We start from the raw sequence: 16,379 nt of genomic DNA, 5'->3' as shown, positions 1-16,379 counted from the left end.
ATTCTCCGCTGTCTGTCTTGCCCGCCCTAATGATCTCTTAATGCCACCACCTGGCCCTGAGTCTTTCCCTGTTAAATCAGACTTTCACACCAACTTGTTCTGGCTTTTTAACAGAATCTACCTGTACTGTTAAGCCTTCAGGACTAATACAGACACTTGATAAATGCACACAAAAGGTCATCAAACATATGAAAGACCTATAAGAAACACACATGAGGGCGTACACATAATCTCATAATGCCGTGCACACACACACCCACACACATACACACACTAACATCTGATATTGTCCTTCTCCCCTGTCCTCCAGATGGTGAGCTGTATTCTGGGACATCAGCTGACTTCATGGGGCGGGACTTTGCCATCTTCCGTACGTTGGGACAGCATCACCCAATCAGAACAGAGCAACACGACTCCCGCTGGCTGAATGGTGAAAACAGTTCTCAATTCAGAAAACCATGCTTGAATGACGAGTGACGTTCTCAATTCAGAAAACCATGCTTGAATGACGAGTAACGTTCTCAATTCAGAAAACCATGCTTGAATGACGAGTAACGTTCTCAATTCAGAAAACCATGCTTGAATGACGAGTGACGTTCTCAATTCAGAAAACCATGCTTGAATGACGAGTAACGTTCTCAATTCAGAAAACCATGCTTGAATGACAAGTAACGTTTTCAATTCAGAAAACCATGCTTGAATGACGAGTAACGTTCTCAATTCAGAAAACCATGCTTGAATGACGAGTAACGTTCTCAATTCAGAAAACCATGCTTGAATGACGAGTAACGTTCTCAATTCAGAAAACCATGCTTGAATGACGAGTAACGTTCTCAATTCAGAAAACCATGCTTGAATGACAAGTAACGTTTTCAATTCAGAAAATCATGCTTGAATGACAAGTAACGTTTTCAATTCAGAAAACCATGCTTGAATGACGAGTAACGTTCTCAGTTCAGAAACTAACCACAGAAACTAAAAGGACAGACACACAATAAACAAAAACAACAGACAGGCAGACAGACAGAAATGCGAGAAAGACAGACAGAAGAGAAGACATGCAGAAACTGAAACCAAAAAGAAAAACTGAAAAGATGGACAGAAAAAACACAGAAACTAAAGAGACTTAAAATAGTGTTTTATTGAACGGTCACTGTAATTTAACTTAGTTAATGTTTGTGTGTAGACCCCAGGTTTGTGAGTGTTCATGTGATCCCAGAGAGTGACAACCCAGAGGATGACAAGGTATACCTGTTCTTCAGAGAGAACGCTATGGACGGGGAACATTCAGGGAAGGCAACCCTCGCACGCATCGGACAGCTCTGCAAGGTACATACTGTTAGAGATCTGGTGCACATTCAGAACACAGCCACTCACACAAAACAACAGTCATCTCAGTCTGAATCAGATCCCTGCATCTCCAACACTGTTTTCCATAATGGATGCTTTCACAGCCAGCTGCTCTTAGGATATTTTTAGGTTTGTTGTGTTTGGTGCTGTTCCCTTCTCACTGTGGACCTGAGAGGGAGAGGTGTTTTCACACTGAAGCCAGAGAGAACGAGTAAATAACAATGGTAGCACTGTTAGGATAGTGGCTGGTATTGGCAAAGACCAATGTCTCATCAGCAACCCTGTAGTGTACACACACTTACATCTGTAAGTATGTGAACAATCTGCTCTTCTCAACACAATCTATTCATTATACAGGATACTATATCAATATAGACACAGCATATTTGGGGCATCAGCCTTGCCAGACTATCATAAATCACTGTAAATCTGGATTTATTTATTCTTCCCCTGTGAGACAGTATTCAGTAAATGTGAGCAGAAAAAGTAGACACATGCATAGCCAGACTCAATTACATTTTGTTTTGATAAAGCATAAAAACACATCTGTAGAGCAGATTCATTAATCAATCAGTCAAATACATTTTATTTAAAAAGCCCTATTTACATTATGCAGTTGTCGCAAAGTGTTTTTACCAAACACCCAGCCTGAAACCCCAAAGAGCAAGCAACAACAGGGTTGATGCACAGTGGATCGAAAAAACTCCTTAAAAAGGGCCGAAACTTAGGAAGACACCTAGAGAGGAACCAGGCTCTGAGAGGTGGCCAGTCCCCTTCTGGCTGTGCCGGGGGAACATTTTAAGAGCAAAAATTTTAATAATTAATAAATGCATGTGGGCGCTGTCCAGAGTCAGCAGCATGGCCAGATGGACAAGGACAGGGACAAATGGGGGGGGGGGGGGGGGGGGGGGAATGGTCAGCGGAGTGGCAGCTGGAATCGTCATTGTTGTTGTCTTTTCAAGTGTCACTTGCACAATGAAATGTGGCTCCCGTTGTAGTTTTGTTTTTAGGTTGAGAGTTTGAGAGGTTCATTGTGGACTCTGCTGTGTCTCCTCTGTCAGAATGATTTCGGAGGCCACAGGAGTTTAGTGAATAAATGGACCACCTTCCTGAAGGCCAGGCTGCTCTGTTCTGTACCAGGACTTAATGGCATAGACACGCACTTCGATGAACTACGTAGGTCTTTACATTGCCCATTGTGTTGCATGTTATTGCGGGTTGTTCCTTTTCTTGGTTTTAGACATGGTGTGGTTATGTCTAATGCTATCCTATTCAATGTTTGTTGTTGTCAGAGGACGTGTTTCTGATAAGCTCAAAGGATCTTAAGAACCCCCTCATCTACGCAGTGTTTACTACATCCAGGTAGGTACAGCTGTCAATCACGTCTGAAATCCCATTGGAAAGGGTGGATCCTTGCGGAAGACATCTGCAACTGATGAAACTCCCTCTGTCTCTCTCTCTTCCCCTGAATCAGTAACATTTTCAAGGGTTCAGCAGTGTGCCTGTACAGCATGGCAGACATCAGAAGGGTGTTTCTGGGTCCCTACGCCCACAGAGACGGCCCCACCTACCAGTGGGTTCCATTTCAGGGACGGGTACCATATCCACGGCCTGGCACGGTGAGGGCATGACAAGGGGCTTCAATCCACCCTTACACAGTATTAACATTGACACGGCACATGACTGTAGGCCTCCACGCTGAAAATGGAGTCGTGTGAATCCACAGTGCCCCAGCCAGACCTTCGGAGGTTTCGGCTCGACAAAGGATTTGCCTGATGACGTCATAACATTTGCCAGAGGTCACCCGGCGATGTTTAACCCTGTCTACCCCATCAACAACCGACCAATCATAATCAAGACCGACACGGACTACCAGTTCACACAGATAGTGGTCGACAGAGTGGAGGCAGAGGACGGACAGTACGACGTTATGTTCATAGGCACAGGTACACACACACACACACACACACACACACACAGAGACACAAATGCGCACACACACACACACACACAGACTGACATTGCATTAACAACATTGTAATGTGTGTGTGTTGTAGATATGGGTACCGTGCTGAAGGTGGTGTCAGTCCCCAGAGGTTCATGGCAGGACCTGGAGGAGGTTCTACTAGAGGAGATGACAGTGTTCAGGGTACACCTACCGACACCCCACAATACAACAATATGGAAAACTAGTACAACATATTACAGCTAAGGGATGTTTAAGATCGAATTTTGTAACATTTGATGTGTATTTTTTGTCATAGGAGCCAACTGCTATTATGGCGATGGAGCTGTCTACGAAACAGGTAACGGACGCTGATCATGTTCCTCCTGATGTGAACAGGGCAGAAAAGGAATGGATATGACTAAGGAAAACAAAGGGGTCAGCTAACAGCCTCTGGCACACAGATCCACCCGTTAAACAATGATACATGATCATTGTAACACGCAGGGCCAGCTACACTGATAAGATATTGCAGTTTCTAGAAAAAACGAGGTGAAAGTAAAAATGAAGAAAGTACTTATCAGGCTGAATAATCTGAAAAAAATCCTAGGAATACCTAAAAATTTGAATTTCTCTAAAATGAATATAAATTATCCTCCCTTAAGCCAAATAAAAAGTTCACGTGAACCTACCTGACCACTTGGAATGAAATCAAGAGAAACTCACCTATACCCAATAAATTAATAAAATCTATTGTTTAGTTTGTAAATTGCGAGATGCCAAGACAAACAATAAGGGCAAAAGGGGGTGAACTTTTAGGTACTGGAATGGATGGTATTTGCATGGAATTTGCAGGGTGGCGTACAGGAGACAAAGTGATGCGTTCTGATGACTGTTCGGCTCTGGGATTCAAAACCTCTTGGCAGTTGAAGGCTGTTTAGTGCTGCCCTCAGTCATTTCCAAAACACAGTTATTATTCTCAGTTTCCACAACGTTGTCCACAAACGCTCATTCATAACCAAGTCTATCCAAAACAAAGCCTTGTCAGGATATAAACACACATACATATTATATTACTCTTCAAACCAATCAATTAGCCTATTTAGGGAGGCTTCAACTAGTAGGTTAATATAACTCAGTCTTAAGCCTACTTTTCACAGCAGGCTAACTCTTCTGCCTGCCACTCTGGTCCAAACACCCACTGAGCGTTGGCAATAATGGTTATATACAAACTTTGCTGAGTTCAACAAAAGTACTCATGTTTTAATGGGTATGCCCTTGTGATAATCATGGCATTACAGTGATAACACTACAAAGGAGTTGTAAAGGAATATGACGTCCAGTGTAAATGGTTCTGTCAAATATCACCCTTTCATCCGCAGGATTCTCAGCTTCACAAAAAACCTTTCCACATAGTCGCCTTTCTCCCGTCAGTTACAAACCTCTACCACAGTTTTATTTCCTCTATTTTGTTCATTTGGCATGCAACTTGATAGCTGGAATTAGCACAAACACACAAGCCCTCGTTTTGGCCCGCGAAATGGCATGGGCTACATCACGCCATGTGGGCAGAAGCCGTAGAGGTCGAATAATTATGCAGCAGAGGAAGCTTTTTTCCCAGACACTTAAGCTAAAGTGTGCCTTTCGCATTATGCAATATGCTTGGCACACAGTAAGGACCAGTGGAGTTTATGGACAAACACAACTGGGGGTGCAAAAATGATATGTGGGGGGCCAATGACAGGCTTTACTTTCTCCTCTGATCCCCCCCACGGCCTGGATAGAGACACACTTCTCACTCATACCACATGCAGCAACAGTCACACTTAAATCTGCAATCTGAAATGTTGCTCACACATAAGCAAACATTTGCAAATTGAGGATGCATATAGGATCAGCCACATAATGAGGTTATCAGCAACAGAAAAATAAAAACCCTCCCCTTGAGAAATGTGTTTATAAAATCATAACCCTCTCATATTTTGCAATTAATTACATAAATTGTGAACTGCCCTTTACCAACAAGAAGTTTGAAACTTTATTACAATGAAAGTACCAGTGAGCTCAGCACATAGCTTCGTAGGAAAAGGCAGATCTCTACGCTGGATAACTGAAGAATGCTCAACATAATGAAGAACAATGTACTTTATATTGTAGGTGTGTCAGACTTCACCATCAGAGCTGTTGAGGATATGGTGCAAAGTAAAAAAACAATAGTGGCTTCCAGGACTTTGGTCAGGTTACAGAATGGAGAGCGTTTAAGTGTTGCAACCCATCTGCAAAATATTGTGCAATATTTGTGTTGGTACACTGTAACTGCCAACAATATAAGCGAATTACTGAAGAGTGCGTAAACATTTTGTCTGCTAAATTACAAGCAAATTGTTTCAAACTCGTTGGGCATCGCTTAAACACACCTAAAGACTAAATTATATATATATGTAAATGTTAAACCTCTCATATTGGGCTTGTTGTGCCATGCCATGTTCTTTATATGTGCATGATCTATAAGTGGAATCACTATCATACCTCAGTTAGCCATATGTTCACAGTTGGACAGCAAGTGGACCTGATGACATTCGGCATATATCCCCATATCCATGACATAGTACGACCGTTTTTGGGACGCGTTTTAACTCAACAGATCTAGTTTTACAACCAGTGGCCAAAAATCCTGTTATTCAACATGAAAGGCAAATGTCGCTCCTGGTCCGTTTACCTCTATTTTAAGGTATTAGCATATCAAACGGGTCAACATTTTTGAATTTGTGCAGCAGATTTTGAATATGTGAATATGTGGAGCAAATACAACCATTTCTGCATTTCGGGTGGAAACTGGCTACATTTCCTGGTTGTAAGCCACAGTATGCATAATTCATGGCAATGTCCAGCTTTGTAATGCGGAATAATCAGATGAAGAGATTGTTTAGTAATCTCAAAAAGGCTATCTGGTTAAGGATATCCAGACAATCTGTAAAAACTGAAAGCGCTCTCATTATGAAAAGCCTGGGGTGCAAACATGGTGTAGTCTATACAAAGCTAAAGAAAACGAGTCAATCTGAATATCCTGCGATGGGTGGCCAATACGAACATTGATATGGCAAGTCCAATCGCTCTATTGAACAAAAATGACCAAGTGCTACAAATCACTACTCCATTCATTTTCAGATCACACAGCAGCCTCCATCAACCAATGAATTCAAAAATACTTCTGTGGTGGACATTTACGTCCGAAACACCTCCAGCCAATCTTAATTATAGTGAGACTGGGGGGAAAAAACGATCAATATCAAATCCAAACTTTTAGACTATATTTGTCGAAAAGAAAAATCTTTGCAGTCCAGTTTTTTTTTTCAGTCTTTCTATAATTATGAGGGATTGGAGCTATTTAAAAACATAATTTGCAGTAGGAGGAGCCTTAAATCTGTTATATTATCCTGTGGTATTTCCTTAACTGTAAATATAGTATCAGGTTCTTCATTATCAAACAGACGGATACTGCACACATAGGATCAGTTATTTAGAATGTTTCCTCTGTTTCCACAGCAACAGTTGTACCTGGGCTCAGAGCTGGGTGTATCCCAGATGCCTTTACATCGCTGTGAGGTGTATGGGAAGGCCTGTGCCGAGTGTTGTTTGGCCAGAGACCCTTACTGCGCCTGGGATGGGACAGAGTGCTCACGATACTTCCCCATGGCCAAGAGGTACACACACACTCATACCATAGTGAATGTTCAAGCAATGTTTTTCTGATTTAAAGAAGGTACATACTGAATACATTATGTAACGAAAATTAGATCACAGGGGTTGTTCATATCCGTAGATTAAGGACATGTGTCAGCTAACCGTGTTTCTGTGGAGGTAGGTCTGATGAATAGAGCAGGCATTGTGCTGGAGCCAGAATGCCCTGCAGGACACCAGGTCACATTTCTCCCTGTGAAAGAGACCCATAACCCGAACTGAGTTTACTGCAAGAACCAGTGTCAGTCATATCTGCAGACTGACATTGTCTGGTTAAATGAAGGGTGAAATATCAGGTTAGGGCTTCTAGCTGTTTACAGGAGGTGTGTTTGTGTTTTTGTGTGGGTGTGTTTGTGTTGGTGTGTTTGTGTTGGTGCGTTTGTGTGTGTGTGTGAGTTCTGCACTCTAGCCACCCACGCACTCTCCATTGAGTTATTGATTTGAGCTCTATAGGCTGAAGGTGTTGTGTTTCTTTGAGACTCCATTACTCTCATACACGCAGAGGAAAAAGCCTGGTGGGGAAGGGCAGACACCAGAAAGAGGAAACTTGGTCATGCACTCACACGCATGGATTTTCCATTGTTTATTTAAGTCATTATGTGCGATGCGTAACTTCTATTCTTATAGACGGGTTGTGTGTTTGGAATCCCTCTTCACCCCTGCATAAGTGACTGTGGGTCAGGCTGTGTTGCAGACCTTCTGCATGATTGATTGATTAGGTCTGAATGCTTCAGTTACAGGCACCCTGTAATTAAAGCTAAGCCTGTGGTCTCCAGTGGTATGAAGCTTACTGGTGTTAGTTAGTTTATCTGCCTGGCTGGCTCTCAACCACCAGCACGGCACATTTCCAAAACCACAAACGTGCGCGCGTACGTGCACACTCACCAACTGGCTGTTGACGTGTGTGTTTTTGCAGGAGGACAAGGAGGCAGGACATCAGGAATGGAGACCCTCTAACCCAGTGTTCAGACCTGCAGCATCATGGTATGTGTTGAAGGAGAGAATCTTCCCTTCACGTTATACTGGTGCCGAGTTCATGTTGTGTTCACAGCATGATCTGTGTGTGTGTGTGTCTTGGTAGATGACCTGAATGGTCAGGCCACGGTACTGGATAAGACGGTGTATGGAGTGGAGAACAGCACTACGTTCCTGGAGTGTAGCCCCAAGTCCCAGAGAGCACTGATCTACTGGCAGTACCTACTACCTAACGAGGATGGAACACAAGATGTATGAAACCTACATACACAAATTCTACGCCTAACTATGTGGCCATCAAAGTGTTTGTACTCTGCATTGATCCATGGCATTATTCAAATGACTGCACACTACTGTAGATCTTAAATGAACTCGGATATTATTCTGCACATGTACATGATACGTGTTGTTAATCCATGAATGTTCCTTTTCTGTGCAGATCAAAGCAGAAGATCGTTTTGTACGTACGGAGCAGGGTCTTTTAATTCGCACTTTGAACAAGAAGGATTCTGGGACGTATGTGTGCCAGGCGGTAGAGCACGGCTTTATGCAGACGCTCCTTAAAGTCACGCTGGAGGTCATTGACACGGATCGCCTCGATGGTCTGATTCGCCGTGACGACGAAGCCATCACACACATCACTGCCACGCGCGGCACCGGCCGAGACACGCCCCCGGTTCGGGAATCACCCAATCAGAAGCTTTGGTACCGTGACTTCCTGTCGTTAGTAAACCACCCGACCCTGAACAGCGTGGATGAGTTCTGTGAGCAGGTGTGGAAGAGGGAGAGGAAGCAGAAGAGGCAGAAAGCACAGCAAACCCAGCAGGTCCAGCAAACTCAGCAGGTCCAGCAAACCCCGCAGGTCCAGCAAACCCAGCAGGTCCAGCAAACCCAGCAGCCACAACAGCATCAGCAGCAGGGATTTGTACATGCTCACACCCATGTGCACACCCACGGGCTGGCTGCCAAGTGGAAACACCTGCAGGAGAGGCAGAAGGGCCGAAACCGCAGGACCCATGAACTGGAGAGAGCTCCCCGCAGTGTCTGACCTTTCCCCCCCTAAATCCCATGATCCTCTCTGACCCCCAACCCACATACCCTGTCTTCTGACCCCTTCAGAACCTCCTCTCCCACATACAGAGATGAAGACTCTTTCCAAACGGACTTTGTCAGAATCTTAACTGGAAACCAGGGCAACATGCCGCCATGGTCGAGGGGTAGGCTGCGTGGGCACCCATGTTTACAGTGGCACGGCACAGAGACACAGGATGTTACGGCACACTACATGATACAGAACTATTGTATTATCTCAGCTGGCCTCTGTGGCCCCAGCACCATGGAGGGACAGTGTTCGCCGACATGAGGACTGGTTATGCTCTCTCTACTATGGAATAACCTATTGAAACATTGGCTCTGTCTCCACTCTAGTATACCTTTTAAATATCACGTCTCAGCGTTGTCGTCTACATAGTAGTTAGCTTTTCCTAACAACCACTACTTTAAAACAAGGGATGATAGTGTTGGATGACGTGATAAAGCAGGAATGGACCTTGTGTACATCCCAAGGACAATAACTGTCTATCAGTCATGTAAAGAACAATGCTTTGATGTTGACTGGATTCTATAAAATATGAAGAGTCCTCAGGGGTGAGGAGAATGCCTGAGCACTGCAAGAAACTTCACAGAGTAGCCAAGGATTTATAAATAACAATGTTATCCTAACTTAAAGCAAACATGTAAATATGCTTTCATACATCCTTGTACTAAAGGGAATTGTTAGCGGTTTTCTTGTTAAATAATTTTAACAGGATTTACAGAGTTTCCCCATGAATAAATGTATTTAAGTGAAGGTGAATTTGTTTTTCCAAAAATAGAATAATAAAATATCAAACATGATAATACAAATAATTTTGCTAAGTGTATAGATCTTTCATTATTTTCTATACAGTATGTGTAAAAAAGTTATCTTTTTTGTTCAGAGCCATGTATAAATTAATTTTAAATTAGTAGCAGTTGACTTTATTTTAATTGCTTTATTTTATGTTCAAGTCCAACCACTGCATCCCAGTATAATAAAAGTTTTGACATATCTCTGCATTAACTCTGTCAAATTTGATTGAATCAATAATGCAACCTTTAAATTATTTCATTTGGATACAATACTTTATTATTTTTTTAAATCATCTCTTTCCAAAATAAGCCTGTAAGTGTTGTGATAACGATCTACATGTAACACGTCCATTCTGGCAAACAGGACCAGCTAACTTTCAAATACTTTCCACTCATAAAAAAAAATGCCACTGCTGTTGAACATGCAGGCTTCTATTACAATAGTTAGCATACCACTACTTCACCATCTGTCTATGTCCATTTGCCCATGTGACACAAATGTACTACATAGCATATCATACTCTTCCAGCAATACATGCATTTCGTTATTTTCCAGGAGCATATATGTTCTTTTATGTCTCTGCCTTATAATCACTATACAGTTGTCTGGTAGTATGTACTTCAGGAGAGAGTTTATTTGACCTGTGTTTTTATATACTTCAGGAGGTGTCTCTGCAGAGGTAGAGAGAGTGAAAGAGAGAGAGCCTGCAATGTAGCTGTGAACACAACATGAACATTGATGAGTGAATCCAACAGTATGTGTCCTACCTGTATTACTTGCATGTGAATGCTAATCTAGTGTACGGTACCTTTCGTTTTATAATAATGTATTGTTTAATGTTGTTTGTGTGGCCTGCTCTTAGGCTCTTATATGTTAGCCTGTTAATGAGATGTAAATACTCTAGTTTCTGTTGGATATATGAAACACAGAATTAATTCTTGGTACTGACATAATGTACACTGAAGTACTGCTTAAGTGAAGTGATGTGTTGTATTCCACTGGCATTCAGAGATGCTCTGGTATATTTGGGCTGGAAAACAAAAATATATCCACCTGTCCGTCACGCACAGTTCCACTAATATACATCGCAATGTCTTTCTAATGAAACAAAACAGTGGATCATGAATCAGTACACTTGGTAATCTTTCCCCAGCTTCCATGTGGATATAGAGACCCAGGGGGAGAGCATGAGCTGGGCTCGAACCCGTAGTGGTAGAAGGCTCATTGAATAAGTGCACCTGTTGGGTGCCTGGATAGGATCCGTGCTCAGATTCATTTGACCGTACCAGGATTTTCATCTGAGGGAGGATCCTCTCCCATGTAGGAGGTTCTGGGTCTCTGTAATGGTCATCTCAGCCCATTTGAACCACTGGCAGGACTGCTGACTGTATGCAGGAGTAATCAGCTGCTGCTGTAAGGACTGTGTTCAGTGTGATTATGAATATGATGATGACAATAACGATGATTATGTACGCTACTGTTCTAATAAAACTATCTTCCTACAGCCTGGTCTTACTGAGCCTGTCCTGTGTTACTTGCATCTGAGATTGTAACTCCACCTGCTGGACCCTGCCCTAGGACTACCTGTCCTAGGACTACCTGTCCTAGGACTACCTGTCCTAGGACTACCTGTCCTAGGACTACCTGGCCTGATAACTACTAGCAGTCCTGGTCCACCTGGTTATGTTCCTGATCTACAATCTGCCTGGCGACACAAGCTGTTGTTATTCACAGCCCGCACTCTCCAATGAAACAGTAGCAGTTATCACAAAAGGGCTTTTCATTGATATCTAGTCAAAAAACATAGAGAGTGGCTTGGAAGAATTAAAAAAAAAATCTGTTTAATACAACATCAAGCCTTTAAACATTTTGCAAGACAACATTTTCCATCTCCCCAAAACGTGTGAAAATGTGTTATGGTCTGATGAGGCAAAGTTAGAACTTCTTCCAGAAACCCATGTCAAACTTGATGGCGGCAGTGTCATGCTATGGGACTGCTTCTCTAGCAGACCAGAAATTGCTTCAAATACAAAAATACTTAGTCATCAACACTGCTGTCCTTTGCCAGAAAGCAAAAGTTCAAGAATAATGTTTACTTTGAACATGACAATGATTCAAAGCATACAGCTAAATGTACCAAGGAACAGCATGCAAATTTGTAGATCAGTGTTCCAGAATTGTCAAGTCAGAGCTGCACCTTAGTGAACTAACCTAAACAGGGCTGTTCAATTGGTACGAAATATTTGATTTATTTATGTTTTATTATATCTCCCAGAAATTATTGTTTTTCACTTAAATATTGTTGGTTACAAGATCTTATTAAGGTTGAAAAAAAGTATTTTACATCAATAAAAGCTACATTTTAAATAATGTTGATATTCACTGAGTAAAATAATGCGTCATGAGATTAGTTCAACTGTTGTTCCCCATTATAACTTAATACATTAATTTGTTTGATTACAGAATATGTATTACCTTTCAAACCTGGGTTGGGATTTGATCTGATCATGATTTGTCCTGATGATTCACAGGCCACCATTGTGCATTCATTGACCATATTCCAATACATCAACTAAACTGAAAAATACCATTTTGCATTCCCCAAATCCTGCATGCAATTTGAATCCCAACTTCTGTAAAAACAATCAGTTTAATTTTATGAATGGTAATTCCTTCCCTAGCTTCAAAAATGTTAGACTTGTAAAATTCCTCCAGTTTCGTCCCTCAGCTTTTTACAATAACAGAGGTGGGTGAGGGCTTTATTGTTTGAAATAAGCTAGCCCACTCATTGACTGAACCCAGACTGAAACCCATAGTAGACTTGGACACATTCATCCATTAAAGATGCTTTTTCCTAGAGAAATTCTTACAGTCTTACTGCACATAGCCCAATGGCCATCGGTGCTAAATAATAATAATTATAAGCATTATATACTACAGCAACGGTAGGCAAATAGATAAATCTGTGAGATAGACAATTGTCAGCAGGCATGATATAATTTTAACTAGAACTTATCCTAAAAAGATATCGCATTTAAAAACAGCATATCTTCATACAAAGAAATACATCCAATGGTGTAATTTTACTTATTGGAATACTTGGAAACATACTGTATTTCCTAAATTATTTTGAACAAAATTATTGGGGATTTAATAGTATATTTTAATTCCCCCCAAAATATAAAAATTTGTCTTCTGCGTCCCCTAAAAAATTCCTCACAGGTCTGCCCTAACAGTCGATCCCTGCATTAGAGGCAACTCAAATTATTGTTAATTCTTAATTAATCATTGTGATTTTCTGGAAATGTAGACACCCTTGAAGTTTTGCAAGTTGATGCTGGTTTGAAATAATATCTGTCTCATGGTACGTGACTGCCCCCCTTTGGCAGTTCGTCATAGAACATCTACAACCGTCCATAATGGGAAAATACCAGTTTCTCACCACCAGGGGGACACCACAACACTCCCAGCCTGAGGAACAACTGACATAGTTGGAGCAGCACAATGAGAAATACACAGAGAGCTGCACTTCCCCATTAAGATTTAGAAAATTGAGAAAGAAAGGAAAATACCATGTCACTATACCTACCCCCAACCAGATACATTCCTCCTCCTTTACAGGAATGAGGATGGGGGTCGGTTTTTCTGTCTCATCCCCTGGTTTAAAGCAGGTGAAATGGTTCAGGGATATTGACATTTCTAACCTTCTGCTGTGATGATACTGTGGCGTAGTTGTAACTCAGGGAATATGTTTCTACTGTAGAGCAGGTCACACGTATATGCAGGACACACATACAGCTCTGGAAAAAATGAAGAGACCAATGCAGTTTTCGAAAAGGAAGGTTTTGAGTGAGGAACAGAAGGGTTAAATTAAGAGACCACTGCAAATATTCCTCACTCAAAAACATTTTTGGAAAGAAAAGAAAAAGGTGCAGCGGTCTCTTAATTTTTTCCAGAGCTGTATATGTGGAGGGTGGGAGTAGGCACCAGTGGTGGTTCTCAGCTTGTTGGTTGTGGGTCGTAGCTAGTGACATGGGTTATGTTTATACATTAAGTTGCTGGAAAATTCCACTAGAAAAAAGTGAAGATTCCATTCTCTGAGATTTATACTTCTATGTGTGTTTATTGACAGCCTATTGGCCCATGGGTCTTCATCTAAATTCCTAAAGCCTTCTGTGGGCCACTACACATGCAGATGCTACATTAGTTGCAGTTGACTTCAGATTCCACACATAGTCCATATGTGTAGTCACAAGGGTCACTTGAAACCAAAGGTTAGAGAAGTTAGAGGGGCCTACATCATACTCTCTCACTGACTCACACGGCGTCCCCCTGAAACTCAGCACGTCTGCCGTTTCTTCACCTGGAGAATGACCCCTCAGAACATGTGTGATATTTCAGAGGTGACACTGTCATTGTTTCACATTCTAACTACACTGAACAAAAAGACAAATGCAACAAGCAATCATTTCAGATTTTACTAAATCGTGTTTTAAGGAAAGTGGCCAATTGAAAATTCGCATTAAGGTTTGATCAAGAAATGAATGGTGGCCTGTTCAGTGTTGGCTCACCCCTCTTCAAAGACGCTAGATATTGGCCGGACCTGGAACACACAGTTGAACATGTAGATCTAGAGCATCTCAAACATGCTCAATAGGCGACATGTCTGGTGAGCAGGCAGGCCCTGGAAAAATGTTGGCTTTCAGCTTCCAGCAAATGTGTCCCGATCTGTGTCAAATGGAACCGTTCATTATCATATTGAAACATTAGATGATGAGGGCACATGAAAGGCATGACAATGGACTTCAGGAGTTCATCATGCCATCTTTGTGAATTCAAATTGCCATAGACAGTTTTAGAGGCATTTTGGAGAAATTGACTTTCAGTTATCTGGCAGCTGTGGACATGCCTGCAGTCAACACGATTCCACAATCCCTCAAAACCTGAGAAATCTGCAGCATTGTGTTATGTGACAAAATTGGCAAATTGTAGTGGAGAATAGATTTACCATTTAACCATTTTATCGTCACTTACATGTAGCGCACTAGGCACCTCTGGAATCAGCACCTCTGTGATCATGCTTTAAAATAAGCTTCAAGAATGACCAGTATCAGGTGGATGGATGATCTTAGTATGGGAGAAATGCTCAGTAACACTGATCTAAACAGATTTCTACACAATTAAACATTTGTGTATCTTTTATGAAACAGAGCATCGCATGAAACAGAGGATCAATTACACATATTATGTTCATAATTTGGCCAGTGTACTTTATATTTCCTGGCCTTTTATTCTTCATCAGATTGGAAAGTGGGGAAAGATGAAGCAGAGAGTTTTGCTGAAACAGCAGTAGGACAAAGACAAACTCGCACTGCAGCAGCACGTGCAAAAGAGACAGAGGCCCAGACCAATGAAACACCAAAGCTGCTCTGCTTTCTTTCCCTCTCTCTTTCTAAATTGCTTTCCTTCTTCACAGGCATGGGTCGTTGACCTGTCTTTTGACATTGACTAAATACCGTTTTTAGTATCAAATGTTGTTAAGTCCATTTTGCAGTCATGGTCATACATGATTGCATTGACATGTTGTAGCTGTACTGCCAGGCAATGACTTTCTACACAACTTTGTATCCATAAACTGACAGAGTTTAAGTGTTCTTTTTGGCGGAAATCTGTTTCAGACCAGTCAACTGACAGAATAATCCTAATTCTCTGTAATGGGTCAGGGTGTGTGCCCGGTTATTTTGAAGCCCAAGACTTGGCAGTGTACTCAGTTAGCACATCACCTGTCTGGCTAAAGGAGAGAGAAGAGCAGCTTGTTTGAGAGTTAGCATTAACAGGGATGCCTTGTTTTAGCTTTGGCTAAACCAGTGACAGTCTCTACGGATGTTAAAGCATTGCGAGAAATCCACCAGGGCTTGACTTAGAGTGACAGGTTGGCAAAGAAAGTTTGGTCTGGGGACCCCGTTCAAAACTGTCAGATTTATTTCCACTGCCATACCACTGAACACACAGATCTGAGAAAGGGAATTAGGGAGAAGAAAATATAAGGAGAGATAGAACAAGCGAGAGAAAGAGGACAATGCACTGAGAGATAAACGAGAGGAAGTAGAGAGCAGGAAGAAACCTTAGAGGGAACTGAGAAGAGAAGAAATAGAAAGAGAGCCTGCTGCAGAGAGAAGGTGATATCATTGGGTATACACTAGATATGCCAAGCTGTTCTCTGGTCCACTGTCATGTTTTGGACCCCAGCTCCATGTAAAGTAGTATCTGCCTGGGGCAGTTCTTATTGTCTAGCTTCAACTCTGTTGTGTTTGGCAGCTGCTATTGGAATAATTGACTGTCTCTGGTATCGACCAGATGGGTTAGAGCAGGATAATTGTTTAGGTGCGCAAACTCAAAGATGGTGCATGAATCCAAATTAAATGCTCAGTCTCTTCAGCTTGAGGAAAAACTAAATCGGCACTGTCGAGTTTGTTA

At 41.9% G+C, this 16,379-nt stretch overlaps 1 protein-coding gene across 2 annotated transcripts in view; it reads left to right on the top strand.

The window, feature by feature from the left end:
- sema3ab (sema domain, immunoglobulin domain (Ig), short basic domain, secreted, (semaphorin) 3Ab) overlaps positions 1 to 11,406 on the top strand; it is a 30,457-nt gene extending 19,051 nt beyond the window's left edge. The window contains exons 7-18 of one of the 2 annotated variants that reach the window (XM_010883829.3): positions 311 to 430; positions 1,187 to 1,329; positions 2,412 to 2,526; positions 2,643 to 2,712; positions 2,825 to 2,969; positions 3,077 to 3,296; positions 3,408 to 3,499; positions 3,615 to 3,656; positions 6,842 to 6,999; positions 7,953 to 8,020; positions 8,118 to 8,263; positions 8,451 to 11,406. In XM_010883829.3, coding sequence (XP_010882131.2) covers positions 311 to 430; positions 1,187 to 1,329; positions 2,412 to 2,526; positions 2,643 to 2,712; positions 2,825 to 2,969; positions 3,077 to 3,296; positions 3,408 to 3,499; positions 3,615 to 3,656; positions 6,842 to 6,999; positions 7,953 to 8,020; positions 8,118 to 8,263; positions 8,451 to 9,059 — 1,928 coding nt within the window. In that variant the 3' untranslated portion in view covers positions 9,060 to 11,406. The remainder of the gene's footprint in view (positions 1 to 310; positions 431 to 1,186; positions 1,330 to 2,411; positions 2,527 to 2,642; positions 2,713 to 2,824; positions 2,970 to 3,076; positions 3,297 to 3,407; positions 3,500 to 3,614; positions 3,657 to 6,841; positions 7,000 to 7,952; positions 8,021 to 8,117; positions 8,264 to 8,450) is intronic. The other variant, XM_010883830.3, reaches the window with a different exon arrangement.
- Positions 11,407 to 16,379: the final 4,973 nt, after the last annotated feature.

The sequence above is a fragment of the Esox lucius genome, chromosome 19 (assembly GCF_011004845.1).
Source record: "Esox lucius isolate fEsoLuc1 chromosome 19, fEsoLuc1.pri, whole genome shotgun sequence".
Classification (NCBI taxonomy): domain Eukaryota; kingdom Metazoa; phylum Chordata; class Actinopteri; order Esociformes; family Esocidae; genus Esox; species Esox lucius.
The sequence above is the reverse complement of the archived record's forward strand: the minus strand, read 5'-3'. Positions and strand labels throughout refer to the sequence as shown.